This window comes from Myotis brandtii, unplaced genomic scaffold, assembly GCF_000412655.1.
Source record: "Myotis brandtii unplaced genomic scaffold, ASM41265v1 scaffold250, whole genome shotgun sequence".
NCBI lineage: Eukaryota > Metazoa > Chordata > Mammalia > Chiroptera > Vespertilionidae > Myotis > Myotis brandtii.
Genome location: NW_005359478.1, coordinates 4,915,222 through 4,934,907, shown reverse-complemented (window position 1 = coordinate 4,934,907; position 19,686 = coordinate 4,915,222). Strand labels below are relative to the sequence as shown.

At 46.7% G+C, this 19,686-nt stretch overlaps 1 protein-coding gene across 3 annotated transcripts in view; it reads right to left on the bottom strand.

Annotated features, from left to right (window-relative positions):
* The window catches only part of LOC102260911 (chromosome unknown open reading frame, human C1orf105), a 45,186-nt gene that overhangs the window by 9,438 nt on the left and 16,062 nt on the right, over positions 1–19,686 (bottom strand). The window contains exons 6-7 of one of the 3 annotated variants that reach the window (XR_001362392.1): positions 19,315–19,546; positions 19,014–19,078 (exon numbers count right to left, since the gene is read on the bottom strand). The exons of 1 other annotated variant lie outside the window; for it this stretch is intronic. Coding sequence is in view for 1 of the 2 variants with exons in the window: in XM_014540886.1 (XP_014396372.1) it covers positions 19,401–19,546 (146 nt within the window). In the remaining variant the exon portion in view is untranslated. Of the gene's footprint in view, positions 1–19,013; positions 19,079–19,101; positions 19,547–19,686 lie in introns of those variants that run through there. One more of the 3 variants, XM_014540886.1, reaches the window with a different exon arrangement.

Below are 19,686 nucleotides of genomic sequence, written 5' to 3'. Positions count from 1 at the left end.
AGACACTCTCACTGCCTCTGTCTTGATTTCCCTACTTGTGTAAGGGAGATGATTCACAGCTTCCGTGAACCTGCCTCACAGAAGCATCAGGACGATGAATAATGCAGCATATCAACATGCTTTGAGACTTTGAAAGATGCCTGGTAAGTGCTGGGTATGATTTTGTCATCATTCTCATCTTCTTACCTTATCATTGCAGAAAATCATGCTTGGAGAGGTTGGCCATTTTGACATCAATTTTTGGCCAACTTCTCCCACCCTTATTTCCACACTGATGGGCATGAAGCCAGGGTAACCTGTCTGCTCTATCTTCCTCATAGACCACGAGCTTCCTGCGCTTTGATTCCCTGCTCACCTCTGCCCCCTGCATGCTCTTCCTCTTTTCCATTTTCCTAAATCCAGTCCTTTTCCCAAGGTCTAACTCACGTTTCCTCTCCTCTCTGGGGTGCCCTTCCTTTCGTATTCAGCACTGTCTTAGCCAGGCTTCTCCAGAGAAACACAACCTGTATGGAAAGAGAGGTGATGAGGGACCAGCTCATGCGATGCTGGGGCATGAGAAGTTGAACGATCTTTTGTCTGCAAGTTGGAAGCTGAGGAAGCCAGTGGTGGAGTTCTAGTCCAAACCCAAATGCCTGTCAACCAGGGAGCCAATGATGTAAGTTCAAGTCCAAGTTCAAAGGGCTGAGAACCAGAAGCACAGATGTCTGAGGGCAGGAGCAAATAAAGGTCTCAGCTCAAAGAAGCCTCCCTCAGGTCCGGGTCCAGGTAACAATGGCTCCTTATATCCTTGCCAGGGTTTTTTAGACTGTCCAATAGGGGAAAACATGATTTTTTTTTTACATATATTTAAGTTTAGATTGGCTTCTAACAAGGAAACAAGACACACACTGTTCAGAGGCCAAGAGTTACAAACCTGAGCATTCACTGCCCAGCGCTGGAGTTGACCCGTGGCAGGTATTCCCATTTTAGAAAGCATCGGCAGTCATCCTGGGTCCCGCACCCACCTCAAGCGTGAACAGAGTCGCACAACGAGTCAGCCCCTCTGTGAAGGGCTGACCCAACTTTCCTCTTCTGTAGAATGGGTATGAGAGTCCTGGCTTGCTCTCTACATCACCGCATCTTTAGAAGGAGGAGATCTGACCCCACCTATTAAACACCCTGCAGTCCTTACAAAGAGGCAATGTCCTTTTCCTCAGTGACACTGCTGCTCGGCCACTTGTCAGGAGAGGTCATGTGGCAGGTGGGGTGAGCTGGCCATTTCCTATGCAGCTTGGCAGTGCCCGCAACCTCCCCAGGGAGGCCTGTGTGCTTTTAACTTCCTTCCCCCAGAGAAATACAGAACGCAGTCCTCCCTTCCCTCTGAAAATGTCCAGGAGGAAAGCCTGCTAGGGAAGGGTGGGCAGGTGGGGGAGAGGCCGGTTACCCCCGTCCACCCGGCCTCTTAGCTAAAATCTCTCATGGAGGGGCAGGCCCCGCCCGCAGGCCACGAGGTCCTGATCCCAGCCAGTTTCCTACTGAGCCCAGAAGCAGCAAGGACTGAGCCAAACTCCTGGAGCCAGGGCAGCCCTGCTGGTGCCTCCTGAGCTGTTGCTCCCGTCAGTCAGTGCAACACAGCTGGCGGGTTGGACTCTGATACCTGTCTCAGGATGCTCCTGGCAAAGGACCGCATGTGTCATTGCCACCTGACTCTGACGAACAGGCCGTGGGTATCAAACTCCAGGCCAGAGGATGATGTGGCCGAGGCAGCATGGGCAGTGGGCAGTGTCTCTCCCCAGGCTCCCCTCGCCACTGTCCCTCTCCTTCTCTCCTGTGCTGTTGACACAAACTCAGCAAAGAGACAGAATGACAGGTGGGGCCTGCTCTGGTCCCACAATGCCCGGATCCTAACCCCAGCTCCTCCACTTGGGGAGCTGTTTGTCCTTAGGCAAATTATTTAATTTCCCCGTGCTTCAAGATCCTTAAATCCACCTATAATACAAAGATGAAAAAATGATACCTACTCCAAGACCTAGGAGAATTAAAAGAGTGAACACATGCAAAACAAAACAAAAAAAACAAAAACCCCAAAACCCCACAAAAACCCAGGCCTGACTCAGGGTAGGTGCTTAGTGTTAAGTAATAAGAAGGATCCCTTCAGCCCTCTGTCAGCTGCTCCACACCAAGTCAGGGAGAGAGCGTTAAAAAATATGAAATTGCCAAAGAATGAGCCAGTTCCCCATCCCCAGCCGCGGGCCACCTCTTCCTGATCCTTTTGTAACTGCCTCTGGGAAACCCCAGGACCCACATTGACATTGCAGCTTTCCTACCTGGCCCAGCTTTTAAAGCTACAGTGGCCTCAGTTATACATACCTCTTCCCTGCCTCCCCCATACCCCACAGGTACACTCTCCAAGGACAGAATTCATTTAGTCTCTTTCTAGCTTTTCTGGCCCTTGAACTCCACTTTCAGCAAATTTGGGGGGGATATCAATAATCACCACCAAAACCCAGGTCCCAAATCCATGTTCTCCGTCTGAGACCTACTGGTTCCTTCTTGCTCCTTAATTCTTCCATGGAGCAGAGCCACTGCCTTCAGGAGGTCAGGCTCTGGGGTCAGACTGCCTGGGTCTGAATCTTGGCCTCATTTGATCAGCTGTGTGATCCTGGCCATGTTACTTAACCTCTATGGCCCAGATTCCTCACATTAATAACGGCTAACATTTTCTGAGCACTTACTATATTATATGCCGGGTGCAGCTCTCGTGTACTTAACTATTTATGATGTAAGTGCCATTATTCTCCCCAATTTACAGATGAGGAAATTGAGGTGCAGAAAAGGATAATAATTGTAAACACCTCATAAGGTCATTGATGGATTCAATGAGATAACCCATGTCAATCATCTGACCATCTAAGGTTGTTTACTTTTACTATGGAAACAAGAGGGGTCTTGAGAATTCTAAGGACTTGCCTAAGAGAATTAACCATCCCGCTTCCTCTGGACCCTACAGAAAAGATGCAAATCACATTCCACGTTTTGTCCCACATTTAAGTCCTCCCATGAGAGATGGACTCCCCTTTCTGAGTTTCTGTCCCCAGAGAGCTGTCACAGTTCTCAGGGCTTGGGGGCACATGGGGTGGAGCAGAGGGAGCTGGGGAAGGGGAGGGGCGGGAGGAGGAATCTGCGGGAAAGCTGTGGTGTGTGCGCCTGGGTAAGCAGGAGTCCCGATGAGACCTGACAGGGAAGCTCTGCAGAACACAGACAGTTTGCAAGCTCACCAGACCAGAGAGGAGAGAAACAGAGAGGAGAGAGAATGCTGAGCCCCTGAGCTGCGCCAGCACATCCCTAGTGACTGACACTAGTGGCTCCTGGCCTTGGGTTTTCTACCAGAGCTGGAGGGCAGCGGGTGGACACCTGGTTTTGCTTTTCCTGACCTCCATACATGTTAAGCTTTCTTTCCACAGCTCAGGGCAGGGGGCTTTTGTTAAACCTAGGCTCAATGTGAATACTAATTGGTATAATCACCATCAACGAAGGGAGTGAAAAGCTGGTGATCAAACCTTCAGTGCTTTGCAGCTATAAGTCAAATATTCTGAGATGCAAGGACCCGTTAGTCAGCTCGAACTGTGCGCTTGGTCACCTCCCAGCAGTTACACTGGCTCTTGAACCTCCTCTCTGTCCCCACAGGCTGCCCTGTCTTTGGATCGGCTAATACCTACCAATCCTTAGGATACAGCTCCCCTGGACTGATCCTTGACTTCCTTTCCCAACCCTGCTCCTCACCAAGGCTGGATTAGGAGCCCACCCTTGGTAACTACAGATTTTCTCATAACCCCAGTTCTTATCACACTGTGGCCCGATGGCTTGCTCACTTGCCTACCTTCTTCCCACAACACCAGGGCATAAGCATCATATTCACCTTTGATTTCCCAGTGCTGAGCACAGCACCAGGCTGACAGTAGTTGATCATGAAATATTTATGGGTGGGTGTTTTGTGCATGCCCACCCCCTCCTTGCCAGGCTAAATGGAGGGGAAACTCCCCAAGTGAAGGCCTGATTCCTAGACTCAAGAAGAACAATTGCAGGAAGTGTTAGCTTGGTGAGTGGTAAACACTGGGGTGAGAACATTTGCTGAGAGCCAGCTTCAACTGGTAATGAATTGATTGGGTTGCGAGCAAACAAGAGGTGCCTGCCCAGTGTATGAACTGGTTCCAGAGAATAGAGAAGAATGAGAGGTGTGCCTGAGCTGAGACAAAAGAATACAGGCTTACACAAGAGGCCTCACTGTCCAGTTCCATGCTTGCTAGTTCCTCCGGTGATTACAATTCTGATAAGGTAAGCAGGTGTTAACGTAAGAAACGTTCAAACCTGTGAAGAATTTTTGTGAGTTTATTTGAGCCAAACTGTCAATAATTGCCAGGAAGCAGAATCTCAATGCATTGAGACAATGCTCCAGAGAATGGTGATTTTTTCACCTGTTTTTATAAATTACCATGGAAGGTGGAGACTGTAAGTGGGTCACATGAAATCCATCGGTGATAGATTAGGGAGGAGGGAGAAAGCAAAGTGGGGAAACCTCTGGGATTGGATAAAAAGTAAAATGATAGACACATGCTTCTTTTACATAGGTGGGTACAGAATAGTTACCAGTCAACAATGAACAAGATAACAATAACAATGAGGAGATTTGTGGTCTCCCCTCTGGCACACTGGTTGTGCCCTGAGGGGTCTGGAGAAAGGTAAGCTACAAGTCACCCTGACTTTCCAAAGGTATGTTATCTAGATGCAAAAAGACAATAGGCTCAGTTAAAATCAAAATTGATCTTTGTCAGGGAAGATACTGGCCTAAGACATGACTACCCACCAGAGACTGCTTTTTAATTAAAAAGTTTTCATTTCACACCATCCTTTGTGGTTACTTTAGGTCTCTGGGTTTGCAAGGCCGCCGTGCAGGCCTTCCCTGAGGAAGTCCGGTTGGCGTGTGGCACACAGGTGGTCCGGAAGACCAGCTCCGGCGAGCCTTTCCGAAGCTGCTGAGGGGGCTGGGAGTGCCCACTTCTCACTCCTGGTAAGGACAGAATTTCTCTTCTACTCCAGGCAGTTGTTTCCACATATGTACCCTTGGTCATCAAGGAAACCAGGATAAGAAGGTATTTGGGAGAGAGAACGTACATTTCTCGACAGATACCTATGAGGTCATCTGATAGGTCAGTAGGGTCCTTTTCTGTATGAGAGAGGAAATGGAGAGGATGTTCAGGGCCTGGGGAGGCAGATAGTCTTTGACAGGTGGTTTCCTGATTTATGTGTACTTGCTACAGAAGGTCTCCATATGCTGATTCTGGGGACTCCTCCTCTCTGGCCACAGCCTGATGGGCGTTGTATTCTTACTTCATTGCTTTTGTGTGTGTCCAGCCTTCTAAGGATGAATATATGCTCCCCAAGGGCAGGGTACAGATTTTGGTGTTTCCTCTGAATTTTAGCACAGTTCTGGGGACTTCAGGTGGAGCAAGGAGGAGAGGCAATACTTGTTGACATGATGAATAAAAACCAAGAAAGGCAATGGCACAAAGCCCCTGGCCTGTCCATCGTCTCCCCAATCCAAGAGCAGTGCCCCGAAATTTAGTCCCCTGGTTTTATTTGGCTTTATAAACTTCTAGGGGAAAGTCTGTGCAAAACTTCTGAGGGCTGAATACATTGAACACACTTGGTACTGCCCTGCCTGCGAGCACGGAGAGCCAGGAATGTCCTGCCACAAGTACCAGTATCCCCGGGTTGACTCTTGCTGGTCACGAGAGCTGATAGTTAATTTTTTAGAAATTTTGTGAGCTTGTTGTTAAGCCACTGGTGGCTTGAAGGTGGCCTTGCTGGGAATATTTGCACCACAGAAATTGTCAAATGCTATAAATCAGAGCTTTGAAAACTAAAAAAAAAAAAAAGGTCATGATTCCTTCACCGAACATGTATTATGTATTGCATTGCATTCATACATTTTTCAGAGAAACTTATTAGGCATCTACTGAACGACAGGCCCCGTAGCAGGGACAAGAGCTGTAATGATCAGTGGTGCGTGACCTCTGAACCAGAGGGACCTCATTAACTTTGAGAAGCTTCCTGACCAAGCTTCTGCCTGTTGCTAAGTCAGGGAAAAGCTTTGTGTCTGTTCTCACTTGAGACTGAAATATGCTGCAGTCTCTTCCACTTGCCATAGTCAAACCTAGGGGAGATGATGGACAGCCTCTTTTCCCCTTCGGAATTCCTTGTCAAACCTCTTACGAAATGTATTCATATGCTGCAGTCTCTTCCACTTGCCATAGTCAAACCTCTTACGAAATGTATTTCAGCAGCTTGTAACTCATTCGTCTCAAAGCAAAGCCACACTAAATGGCAGAAAAACCAAGCCCCTGATTCGTTCGGAATATTTTTCTTCCTCTTCCTGTTGTCCTAACCCTTACTCTGGGCCCTTGGGGGTCATTCCCCTGGGTAACTTGGGGAGTTTGCTTTTGCTAGGGCCTGCCAGTTGGCTGGCCACACGTGGTTCATCGGGTTTCATAAATGCTAATCATTTTTTATTTTTAAATCTTGTTCAAATATATGATTTTCTCATTAGCTTGCCCCTGATCCAGTTTTAGTTCCAGAGCTCTGTGTCCAGGACGAGGAATTCCGAAGGGGAAAAGAGGCTGTCCATCATCTCCCCTAGTCCCGCTGCTGGCTGGAGCTCGCTGTTGGCTGGAGCTCGCATGTGCCCTCCTGGTTCCACCTCTGATGCCCAGCGACCTAGGGCTATCACTTCCCCAATCACTGTGTAGTGGGAGGGCCTTTCCACCCACTGGAGCACTGACAGGCCCCCGAGGATTCTTGGAAAAGTAAAGGCAATTGGTTATTACTTATTCATCTTCAGCCTGGAAAAACCTGACTCCGTGAAGCTCAGAATTTCCTGCTGAGGATCAGAGTCGGTGCAGGTAACAGCATCAAAGACCTGGGTCACGGGTCACCGGAGAATGTGGCTCCACCATTACCTTAGGGAACTTGAACGTGGAAAATAATAAGGGCGAGAATCCAGGCCCCCATCATGAGGGTGCAGGAGGAGTGGGTGGAGAGGTGAGGGACTCGCAGATTTCTTCTATGTATTTCTCTTTCTGGCAGGCTTCAGTTCTTCCCTTCCCTGATTCTTATAGGAAACTTCATTGTTGAGCCTCCTCTGAGATTCCAAGCATTCTGGGGGACACCTGCTCTGTGTACGCTGGACAACAACATGCCACCTCTCCCCCCTCAAGGATCACAGAGTCCCTGGGAAGAACGGGAAGGAAGGAATGTCAGATGCGTGTGTTGGGGATTGTGACTAGTTGAGAGCTTGTGGGAGGGGCCCCAGAGCCCAGCGCCCAGCGGGGCATGTTAGAGGGAGCTTCCTAAAAGAGGCGGTGGTAGGGACAAATGGGTATTCTGCAGGTGAGTGAGTGGGAAAAGGGTATTTCCAGCCAAAGAAAGAAAACATGCACAGAGATGTAAGAGAACGAGGTCCTTCAAAGGGCTCTAAGTAAGGCTGGAGCTCAGGGGTGGTCCTGGAGGAGAGGCAGGAGATGAGAGTGGACGCCAACCCGGGAATGCTTTAGAAGCTAGGCTTAACGACTTGCAATTCAGGGAAAACGAGCCGCCACTGAAGTATTCTACGCAGGAGAATGGCCTTATTGGAATTGTGACTTAGAAAGCATTTAAAAGCAATAATAGCAGGATTAGTTGATATTTATTGAGCACTTATTATGCACCAGGCATATTTGAGCACTTTTCTTGACAGGATGCATTTAGTTTTGGGTGTAAGGTGTAGGTCAGGGTGTGACCCATCGCTGACCCCAGCCACTCTGCCCTTGGCCACTAAGCTATGAACACCCCTGCTGTTGTCATGTCTCAGAAACAAATGTTACTTCTTCTTGCTTATCTGTTCCTTGTTGCTTCTCAGTTTGAAGCTGGTCTGCTCCAGCAATTCTCAGGCACAAACAAGAGGTGTGGCTTTGTGAACAGCCCCAGGTCTCAACTATTTACAAATCAGAAAGAGGCACAGAGAATTCCAGGCGGCTGCCTGGGTCTTCGGGGAAGATTGCTGTGCAGTTCCCTTCCTCCCAGTCCTGGGAACCCACAGAAATCCCTATCCTGGCCTTGGCTTCTGGATCCCAGAATGTCTCTCCTTTTCTCAATTCCACTCGAAACCCCTTTTCTCTCTCTCTCTCACTTGGAGCCAGTTGCTTGGAATCAAATTCCTAGGAGCACATTTAAGAAAAATCAAACCAGGGTTGAAAGAGGGAGAATTTAAAAATGAAAGGGATTTCTTTCATTCCTCGAGGGCAAATCTTGTGCCTTAAGAAAGTCCCAGACTGAACATAACCCGAGACATGCCTGTCAATGTCAAATGTTTATTCAATCAATCAACCCACATTTACCGAGCTGCTGTGTGCCAGGAACGGTGCTGGCTAGATGCAGGGAGATGTCTAAGTGGCAGAGTCTTCCTTCATGCCTAATGGAGGGACTCAGCGTCAGTCACGGTACTCTTACAATGTCGCTGTTTGTGGTCCTCACCTCCCTGAACGCCTCCATCTCCTCGGTGACTCTCGCCAATGTGTCTCTTGACTTTCGGGAAACCCTGAGGCACTCCTTCCCCGGAAATGTTCCCACACTGGACACTCTAGTCCGGAGCGAGGAGAGAGGGCTCCTGATGTGGGCCATCCGGCTGAGCCAGGTGTCACCACACATTCCTCCCTCCTCCTATCCCACGTGACTCACAGGTGACTAGGCACACTCAGGCCTGTTGGGGGTGAAGGGATTCAGAACAGGTCTCCCCAGGAGGGGCTCCCTTGGCAGGGGAATTATTTTGAGCCGAAGGCAATGGAGACCTGTGGGCTCAGAAGAAGTGTCTGCCCCTCCCTTGACTGCCTCGCAGTATTTAAACGGAGGGACTTCCCCACAAGAAGGGTTATTACCAGAGATAACTTTCAACCACTGATCTACATGGCAGGACAAGCATAGAGTTACTCACCGTCTGCTCTTCTTACCACCCTGCAGGAGACCGTGGCCCCTCTGAAGCCTGACCCCATCCTTGGCTCAGAATGTCATGTGGACCTCATTTTCCCCTTCTGTCTCTGAACCTCTCACGTATGTGGGTCTCTCTCTTGTGTATATGAGGTCCCCATACATAACATATGTAATTAAATTTAGTTATTTTTGTCTTATTAATCTGTCTCGTGACTAATTATTAGAACAGCAGAAAAAACCTAGAAGAGTAGAGAAAACATTTCTTCTTCCCCAAGGGAGTTACTGGGCTGTGGCCATTTTTTAAAAGGAAAATTAAATAATTTTGATTGCAAGTCATCTGAGGGGAAAAAAATCACTATTACTTTAAGCATTGAAAACAGATATATCTCTAAAAGAAATGCCAACCCTTTGGAGGATTTCTGAAAAGCCCAGCTATGTGACCATAAGCCAACTCCATCCCTACCCCAACCATACGAATTCCTGCTTGGGAAGGTGTGAGTTCTAAAGATCAGTTGTCATGGAAACAAAGCTAGGGCACGAATAGCTCATTCCGTCTCATATGGCCTCTCCAAGGAGGCGCTGCTCTGGGGAAACACTGGACAGACATGGCAACGGAGCAAAAGGGACAGTCTGGGGTCAGTGAGTCCCAGATCAAAAAGCTTTACCCTCTTGGCATTTCTCAGGAGATATTATCTTGCTTGTTCCTGGATGGATGAAGGCATGGAGAGCTGCGAGGAAGTGAGGTTTGGAGTTAATTTTGTATTAACTCCATGACCAACACTCTCCTCCTGTGTTTTTTTTTTTTTTCTTTTCTTTCTCCCCATCTACTCTGCTTACTCCCCACTTCGTCCTGCTCAAGCACAATAGTATCACACTGACCTCTTTTCCAGACTCTCAAGAGTGGACAAACCAGTTTCTCAGCGATCACCTTCACCTCCACAGTCATCACTGACTCCAGGGGACAGGCCAACCCGAACTGGAGAGACAGGATGTGCCTTGGACCAAGCACAGGGGAGCAGCCTTCTCAAAGAGAGATGCCAATTTCAGCTGCTCCTGGGACAGCACCTCACTCAGACTTCCTGAGGCTGTGACTGACAGCAGCATTTTTGTGTCGTCCAACAGTGGCTAACGCCTTGATTTACAGGTATCAAGGTTTAGTCATCTCGGTCCAACACAGTACCAGGCCATCGTGAGTATATGTGGCACTGCCAGCTCAGCTTCACTACTTCCTTTGAAAGCTGTCTCTCTCTCCCCTCACCATCTCATCCTTGGGGAGTTCTTATGCAGCCCCACCCCGGTGGTCATAACTGATGGCATCATGACAAGGTAAGGTTCCAAGTTGGGCGAGGTGACTTGGCCTGGAGTTTGGGGCTTGGAAACACAGTGGCCAAAAGCTACAAGCCATAACCCTTAGCAGACACCAGTGCTGGGTTTTCCACCAGGTGGAAACAGATAGTCTGCCGCAGGAAAAGGGGAAAGACAACACCCAGGGAGAAGGAAACAGATGAGAATGAATCTTCACCAAGCCAGGTCCCTGCTCCAATGCTTCCTGGGTCTGCAGCACCCCTGCCCATCCTGCGGCCTGGTTGCTCTGGGTGAAAACCCAGCATCCTTTGAGTGCACTTGCATTTTTTAAAGATATAAATTCAGTTTCCATCACTTGCCACCCAAAGGATCCTGACTCTTCTCTGGCACTGAGCAGCACTTTGCAAATGTTTGCTGAATGACGAATGCGAGTGTTTCAGTGTCCAAATTCAGAATAGCAAAAGGCTGGAAGATTGGGCAAGGCCACTTGGTTTATCCCTCATTCTCAGGGCAGACCCCCAGGTACTTTAGCCAAGGGCAGGGGGCTCGTATTTTTAAAGCCCTCCTGGGAGAAGGTTTTATAAAATGTCTCTTGGTTACTTAACAAAGGAGAGGAGAGGAGAGGAGAGGAGAGGAGAGGAGAGGGGAGGGGAGGAGACTGGGCAAACATGACATTTTCAATCTCGTCTTCTTTGAAGTCCTCCTGCATCCCACTCTCAGCCTTGAAGATCACCTCATTTTCAATCTTTAATCTTTCACCTCTTTCCATTTTTCATGTCACTAAAATTTACTTTTCTTTCCCAACCTTTTTTGTTTGTTTGTTTTGGTTAATAGCATCACATACATCATTGTCCCTGATGATAAGCTTTATCACTTTTCCAGAGAATTAGGCAGCTCAGCCACGAGGGGTAGGTGTATGATGTACATTCTCTCATCCAGCAAACATTTATAAGAGCCGTGCATATGGTAGGTACTATGCTAAGAGCTGTGTATAGAAACATTGCAGCTAGCTGCTCAGAGAAAATGAGACACTTCAATCCTAGTTGAGACCTGATATGGAATTCCGTTTGTCTGAAATTGAAATCATTAAAGCCATTGTCCTTATTTTCTTCATTGATTCATTCACTATTCACTCACTGAACAAATATTTTTTCAGTTTCTGTTTGGGGCTGGATACTGCTCTGGCCATGGACTTACAGAGTTGAATAAGGTCCCTATATTCTAGTGGGAGAAGACAGGAAAAAAAGCAAGCTGACAATTAACTATCATTCCAGGCAGTATCAGATAGTGATAGTCGCTATGATAAAAGAAGCAGAATAAAGGGTTAAGCATCCTGGGTTGTGGGTAAGTTATTATAGATGAGGAGGTGGCATTTAAAAAGAGACCTGACTTATGCAAAAGGTTCAGTCGTGCAAATTTCTGATATAATAGCAGCCTTCCTGCCAGATGGCCTGAGGGATTGGACTAGATGATCTCTGGGGTTCCTTCTAGTAGAAAAACCTAGAATTCTACCACCCCACCTAGTTCCTGTTTTACAACAGTCTGTATGGTTCCTCTCGAAACCTTTGCCAGCATCCGTAACTTCCAATTACGTTGCCCAGAATTAGTGTCTAGGAAGCTTCTGTCAGTAAGTAGGACTCGTGGCTCCAGCAACTTCTCTTCATATCTGTAGGTGCCCCCGTCATAATTAATCAAAGCGACCATCCAGCCCTTTCATGTCAGGAAGGGCCAAAGATGCCTGGCTCAGACAAGTTCCAATCTTTCAGGGAAAAAGAAATGGCTCTTCGCACTGAATGAGCATCCTGATGCCGTGCTCAACGTGCTATGTAAACCATAATTTCTCCACCTGTAACCTTGGGGTGGTCGCAACAGACAAAATATTCTGCTCAGGATTTAAACTCACGGGAAAGAGACTAGAGTCTAAATCCCTCCGCAGTGAAGTCTAACTGATGCTCTCTGGTTGCCTCAGAAAGTACTGATTTTAATTGTTGCTAGAATAGGTGGGCCACCCCAGGGGCCTTGCAGACCTCGGTTCGAGGATTTTCTTTGCTTCTGGCGGTCACCCTGACACCAATTCACATTGAGCCTGAAAGGGCCACACTAACAGCGTGAACTTAGACCACGTGTATGAGTGCCAGCTTGTCGTTCCAATTCTCATACAAGTTTTTTTCACCCTCTCTCCACCGGGGCCAAGACCAAGAGGAGCAAAATGTTTTGGCTCTTTCTCTGTGTGGGATGGGCTTACTAGTATTTCTTGTTTACCTCTGTAGCCCTTTGATGTCTCAGCTTTGTGGAAGGGTTTCTCATTAGATCCCTCATCTCGGGCATTATTTTTTCTTTATTAGCACATAGAGTAATAGTACATCTTTTCATTGAAGGCACATTCGAGTGGGTATAGTAATCCAGTCATTAGTAAGAAAGCCGAGCACTTTGAGAAAGGGGCTGTGGAACGAGGGTGCCACATTAGGGGAGAAAGCTGCTGAAAAGAATGTGGCAACAAATGAAAAGACTAGTTCACAACCTGTAGTCAGTCAGAAAACGGTAAGACTCTGATGTGACTGATAGGACATTATCATGATTTGGCTGCAGAGCCATCTGGAGTCTGATTATCTGGGGAAGTGATATGACATCAGCAAGACCTTATACATCAAAGGCTGAACCATAGCCAGGACAGTGGCTCCAAGGGTGCACTAAGTGTAACTACAGTTCAATGTGTGTGGCCCAAGTTCCCTCCCTGGAAGACAGAGTGTCTGGGGCCCTTGCCCACCACTTGCTTATCCTTTATCCTCCCTACTAGATGCAGGTTCCATGAAGGGCAGGAGCCTTGGCTTTCTTCTTTACCAGTGTCTTCCCAGCGCCTCCCACAGTACCTGACTCCTACGAGGGCTTAACAAATACGTGTGCAGAGAATGAGTAGGAGATGGGCCACTGTTGGCCTTGTCTCTGGTGTTCTAGGGGCTCAGGCCTGAGTTTGCAGCACGAGAGAGGTTCAGTGACCAGGCCCAAAGCAGAGAGTCGAAGGTTCAGAGATTGTGGAAGTGGGAGGCAAGCTGTAAAGCCAAGTGGGTCAGGAAGGAGGGCAGCTGGTGTTTGGGAAGGGCTGGGCTTTCACCACAGACACCAGGCTTCCAAGATGCTGAATTCCTGCCCTTGACATTTCCAAGGACCTCCTTCCCCCTCCACAAATACCTCCACATCCCTCCCCACTTCTGCACTCCCCGCCTTGTTAGGACTGTGGTTGCCAATCAAAACACCAGGGCCACCCCCTAGCCAGTGTTGCTCAGTGGATAGATCGTCAGCCTGTGGACTGAAGGGTCCCAGGTTCGATCCCAGTCAAGGGCACATGCCCGGGTTTTGGGCTCTATCCCCAATGGGGCACGCAGGAGGCAGCCAATCAATGATGCTCTCTCTTTATTGATGTTTCTATCTTCTCTCCCTCTCCTTTCTTCTCTGAAATCAATTAAAAAATATTAAAAAAACAAATCAACAAAAATACCCACCAGGGCTAACAGGTATAAGCCTTGTTCACTGTCTTTGCCACACTCTTGGGTGTACTCTGCCTTCCTCCCCTCTACCACCCACATCCCAAACCTTGTCTATCTCAGTGGGCAAGTTTCATGCCAGGACCTGGCTCCCACTGGTCCCTCCCTACCACTCCATTCCACACCTGCCAATCACACTGAACATCTAACAGGCTGAGAGAACAGAGGCCTCTGTCTGGAGTAAGCAAATGGCACTTTCTTCCCTGGGAAAACCCAACAAGAGGAGGTTTGGTTTTTTTTGTTTGTTTGTTTGTTTTGTAGCCAGTTTTATCTCTCAGAGGGTAGGGGATTCCACAGAGGAAATTGCTGTTTTGAACTTGACTCTAACAAGGTTCATGTTCACAGAGAGTCAGAGTAAGGTAGTGGGAGGAGCTTCAGCTACCTGCTCAGGAAGACCTGAGTTCAATTCCCACCTTGGTGTGAATCTGGGCACAGGTCTTTGTGAGATCCAATTTCCTCATCCATATGATGACGATAATAACCCTACCCACCGTGTAGGGTTATGGTAAAGATGGAATATGAACTCACTGACAGTGTTGAGCATGTTACCACACACTAAATGCTCACCTGACCACCCTCTGTACCTGCAGACTGTATGGGTTTGACTCTTGTTAGTGTAAAGCAAGCATGTCAAACTCGCAGCCCACGGGCCACATGTGGCCCACGAATATTTTTGCGGCCCAGCCAATATAACGGTATGTAAGAAATGTTTTAATACAAATTTTGTAACTTAATTCAATATCCTGTTATACATAATTATTAATAACGAAATACAACATTTGCTAATGACTGATTACTATAATCATGTTACATTTTAGTAGCAAAACTTTCAAGGGCCAGAGATAGATTTTATCTTCCAATGGGATGCTGCCTGGACTTAGTAGTGTCCAAGGACTGTATTGTCTGTGAGTCAGGAAGAAAATAATTATGTTGATAGCTTATCGGGTGTCCCATTCCAAAGCTAGACAGGCCCTGACAACTTGGAAAGAGTTTTTGGTTGTTTGTTTGTTTGCTTCATCTTGTTTTGTTTTTGGGTCCGTGAAATATTCATGTGGCTTAAAATTCAAAGAGTAAGTCAAGTTGTCCTATAAAACAATTTTCTCCCTCTGCCAATTTCTGTCCTCCAGCCACTCCGCAGGGCCAACTAACGTCAATCACTCACTGTCTTTCTTATTGTTTCATGTACGTCTTAGTCTTTATGAAATTTTCTCCATGGGACAGTCTAGGGCGCAAGGGTGTCCTGACTCTCTGGCTATGTGACTGACATCCCTAAGGATGACCTCTGCTCCACAGGACTGAGTGGAGGCCAATCCCAAGAGGTTAAGGAACACGTTTTCCTTTAAACAGCAGGCACCAGCCAGCGCCCGATTTTACTGCTCTGAACCCTGCGGGTCAGGCAGTTAAACATCTGCAAAGAACAAGAGATAACACCCTGTGTGGGTGAGTGCGGCTCTATCTCCTCTAACCAACTTTTCTGACAAGATCACACAATTGCATCTTTGTTCCTGTCCGGGGAGCTGACGGTTGATGCCATGGACAGCATTGTTGCTGTAATAATCACTGTGGCTTTAGTTTATAGTGGGGAGTAACTCATGCTGATTCACATGCAGGCCTGTCCATGTGCTCTTTCTATATGTGTTCTTTCTCCAGTGGAAACGATAAGTGCTTCAAAGGCAGGGTCCTAACACCTAACATCACTTTCTTCCATCTAAGCATACCTTGCATATGTCTGAGTAGCTCCGTGGGGACATTCTGTCTTCATTAAGTTATACATTGTTCTAGGGAGACAAGAATTCCATGTACGAAACAGGGACAGTACTTACTAAAGTGCTAAATTAAGATGGGTTCGAGGGGACATAGTTGAAACAGGACTGATCATCCCTGTTCTCTCTAGAGATGACATTTTACCCATTTCTAAATTTCCTAATTTAACCTTGATTCTTAAGACTTTAGTATACAGCTTTATTAATAGAAACAAGTTCTGTGCTTCCTCCTCTTCTCAGAAATCTACATACTGCTGGGTAATGCCCTCCTACCTACCTGGAGGAGGCAGACCTCCCCAACCTGAGTAAGAAACAAGTTCTGTGCTTCCTCCTCTTCTCAGAAATCTTCTACATTCTGCTGGGTAATGCCCTCCTACCTACCTGGAGGAGGTAGACCTCCCCAACCTGAATAGCTACACCCAACCAGGGCTTTCCTAGGAGGAGACAAGGCAGTTCTGCCTAATTTATTACACTTCTGCTACTTGGAATTGTATGGTTCTTACATATTCAGGAAGACGGGCAGCTCAGTTGTGTGCCAGGAGCCAGTAAGCCCCTGGCAGGCCTCCCATGAGCTGTGGCAGTTGGGGACCTGGCAAAAGATGGGTGACCCTGAGCAGAACACCTGGCAGTAAAAGCCTGCCGGATGTCCCAGCTTAAACTGGGGACTGGAGGTGACAATGATTTTGCCTTATATACTTGATTGTTTTTTAAAAGCCACAACATGGATTTTCCTAAATACAGCATTTCTCTTCCTTCCTGGCAATGAAGGAACTGTGCTGATTGATTGGTTTTCAAGTTCCCTGTTGGGGTGAAGGAAAATGAAAGTGTAGGAAGGAGTAAGTCTGACTCATGTCCGTGGATTTTTATTATCATGAGAATCATATATTTTTAAAATAGCAAAATCAGCTTCAGCCTGGAAACAGACAAACACTACCCAAGATGATCTATGTTAAAAAATGAATCTGAACTGTGCATACTGTGCATGACTTTGAAAAAGGAATAACATTATGAGTAGATGCTTATAGTGAAGAAGTTGTCCTGGCCCATTTATGAGAGCATACAGTAGGTAAAACAATAATGGACAAGTCCAAATTATTACCTCCACGGATCCAGCTCAGTACAGAAAAGACTGCACCAAGCGGTAGCAGAGTCACTCACTTGAGCCCACAGCACAGAGAGAAGCCAAGTGTGGGACGCTTAGGATGACTTCATATAAACACTATTATTGGTAGAAAAAAGTCTGGCAGCATCTGTGTGGCTCTCTTTGCAAGTTTAAATGGAAATGGTGAGATTGGGTTGGTCATGTGGAGAAGTTTGTCAAGAGCTGGGCTTCCTAATTTAGGATCTTTGTCTTTAGTGTCATCACTTTCCAGGAAATGGTTGCAGGACTAGAGAGAAAAGAAAATTCACCATCTGGCTGGCTGTCCAGCAAAGCTGCTGACGAGACAGCACTCGTGTGGTGAGGCCGCATTGGGTCCAGGTTTGGACCTCAGATTCTGGGAAATAAGTTCATACGTAACCAAAAGCAAACAAACGAACAAGGATTTGCATAGAGAAATGAGAGTTCAAAGGGAACTAGTTTTTGTGCCAACTGGACAATCCACTCTATTATTTAACCAAAATGAGGTTGTTAAGTAGACCATGTGAGCAAAGGGAGGTAAATGATGCTAAAGGTCAATATCATTGAACTTTGAAAACCTGCTGCTGCCTTCTTTCCAATACCTCTGCCAAGGGACCAGCTTACTCACTCGAGTGGTTGAGTTCCAGCACCCTGGCAACCCTTCCCTGGAAGGCTGGAGACGCGAGGATATGTTCTCTACAGCAGAAATTCCCAAAGGATGGTCTGAGGACCCCGAGGAGTCTCTGAAATCCTTTCTGGGGTGTCTGTGAGGTTAAAGTTATTTTCATAATAAGACTAAGATGTTATCTGCCTTTCTTACTTTTCTTGTCCAAGGGCCCAGTGGAGTTTTCCAGAGGCTACATGACATATAATATCATCATTCTCACAACTAATGAAAGGTGTGTTTGTATATTGTTGTTTTTAAAATTTCTAATGTGATAAATATAAGTAGATATGATCCACATTTTAAAAAAAAAAGAAGCTCTTTAAGGCTCTCAATATTTAAGAGTGAAAAGGTTCCTAAGACCAAAAACCACCGTACTAGAACAGGAGCAAACACCAGAATGTTATTCTTTTTTATGAGATTTTCAAAAAACACTAGAACTCTAGATGAAGACTTCTTTTTTTTTTTTTAAATATATACTTTATTGATTTTTTACAGAGAGCCAGAAACATCGATGAGAGAGATCGATCAGCTGCCTCCTGCACGCCCCCCACTGGGGATGTGCCCGCAACCAAGGTACATGCCCTTGACCGGAATCGAACCTGGGACCCTTCCGTCCGCAGGACTACGCTCTATCCACTGAGCCAAACCGGTTCGGCTAGATGAAGACTTCTTAATGTGGTTTAGAGAGCATTTTATCTCACTAGACACATAATATTCAGATTACCTCAAAAGGTCCAATTACTGCATGGGTATATATACTCCAAATCCTCTTATTGGATATATCAAGTTGAAGGAGGAGGTGGAGGCAGATGAGTAAACATTTTTATCTGTGATTTGTTTGTCCTTTGACAATTATCTTATCTAAAATGGATCATAATTCATGCATACCCTGAGAGGAAGTGTGTACTATTTCTGGAGTTCTTGAACTGTAACTGAACTGAAACCAAGAATCATAGCCTGCCAGGAATATAGGGCAATCAAGGTAGTTTTTCTGGTTTTATGGTGTCTGTGTGTGTGTAGAGAGAGACAGAAAGAGAAAAGGAGAGAGAGAGAGAGAGAGAGAGAGAGAGAGAGAGAGAGAGAGAGAAATGAGGCCATTTTAAGCATTAGGCCATTTGTTAGAGATTTCTGAAGCCCATTCTTCAAATAGAGTCAGCACTGAGGTTGGTTCTCACAGGTTGGCCCAAGGTCCACTTAGCCTGGGCATTTCACAAGGCCATTCCCTCCTAAGGAGTGTTAGGGGCCTGATCTCTATGAGCCCTCCTGAAGCTGGGCATGGAATTTGGGGTCATAAATATAATAGCTGGAAGCCTAGAGTTTTCTTTGGTCTCCCTGACACTGCTGATACATGAGCCAGGACACACCTGGTGAGACAGGTCCTCAAACCAAAATAAGCAACTACAAAACGCAGCATTGGGTTTGAACTGGATTGAACAAAGATTAGATGAATATCTGATATACGCAAGGTGTCATGAGGAGAGCAAGACAAGTCACAGTTCCTGTCCTCAAGGATTACAAGTGACCCTGTACCTTATTCCAGTTATAGAAGCACAGTATCCTCTGTCATCTACCAGAGTTAACCGACAGAGATAAGGACAGAAGGGCGACCTCCATTTATCTCCTTTTTTCTTCATGGGCTGAATCCTGAGGGACCTCCAGGAGCCATCTCCAGCCCCCTGGCCTGAAGGAAGAGCTGAAATAATTTCCACAGAAAACTCATGTCTTAGAAACAAGGAAATGGTGCCTATTATAACACAATTAAGAATCTTTACCAAAATAAAATTGATGACAAAGTGTTCCATTTTAATCAATAAATCTTTATAATTGTATAAATAAAGCCACCGTCTTTAGGAGAAGTGTGTGAGACGGTGGCAAGAGGGGATTCCAGCCACTCTGAGGGAGGCAAACTTGACTCACTGTTTTGGTGACAGGAGGCAATGAGGAGAGACTGGCTTGGTGAGGTTGTTTTCTCTCTGGAGTGGAAAGTGTTGAGCACCGATCACTCACTGCCTCACTGTCTTGCCCGTGGGCTCCTTTCTGGGCGTGGCAGAGAGCTGTATCCCCCGCAGAGCCTTGTAGGAGTCTGACAACAGCTCGCGGAAGGCCCCTGCCCGGGGGCCCAGAAGGGGCAGTCTGTAGTGAATGCTCTCTGGAGGGCAGTGCAAGAAGGAAGGACAAGTGCTGTTTAGATTCTATTTTTAAAGAAACTCAAAATAACCAAAGGCCACCAAAGACTTCTTCAACCCTCTGAAACAGACTCAAAATTCGCAGGATTCCCTTTAATAGAAC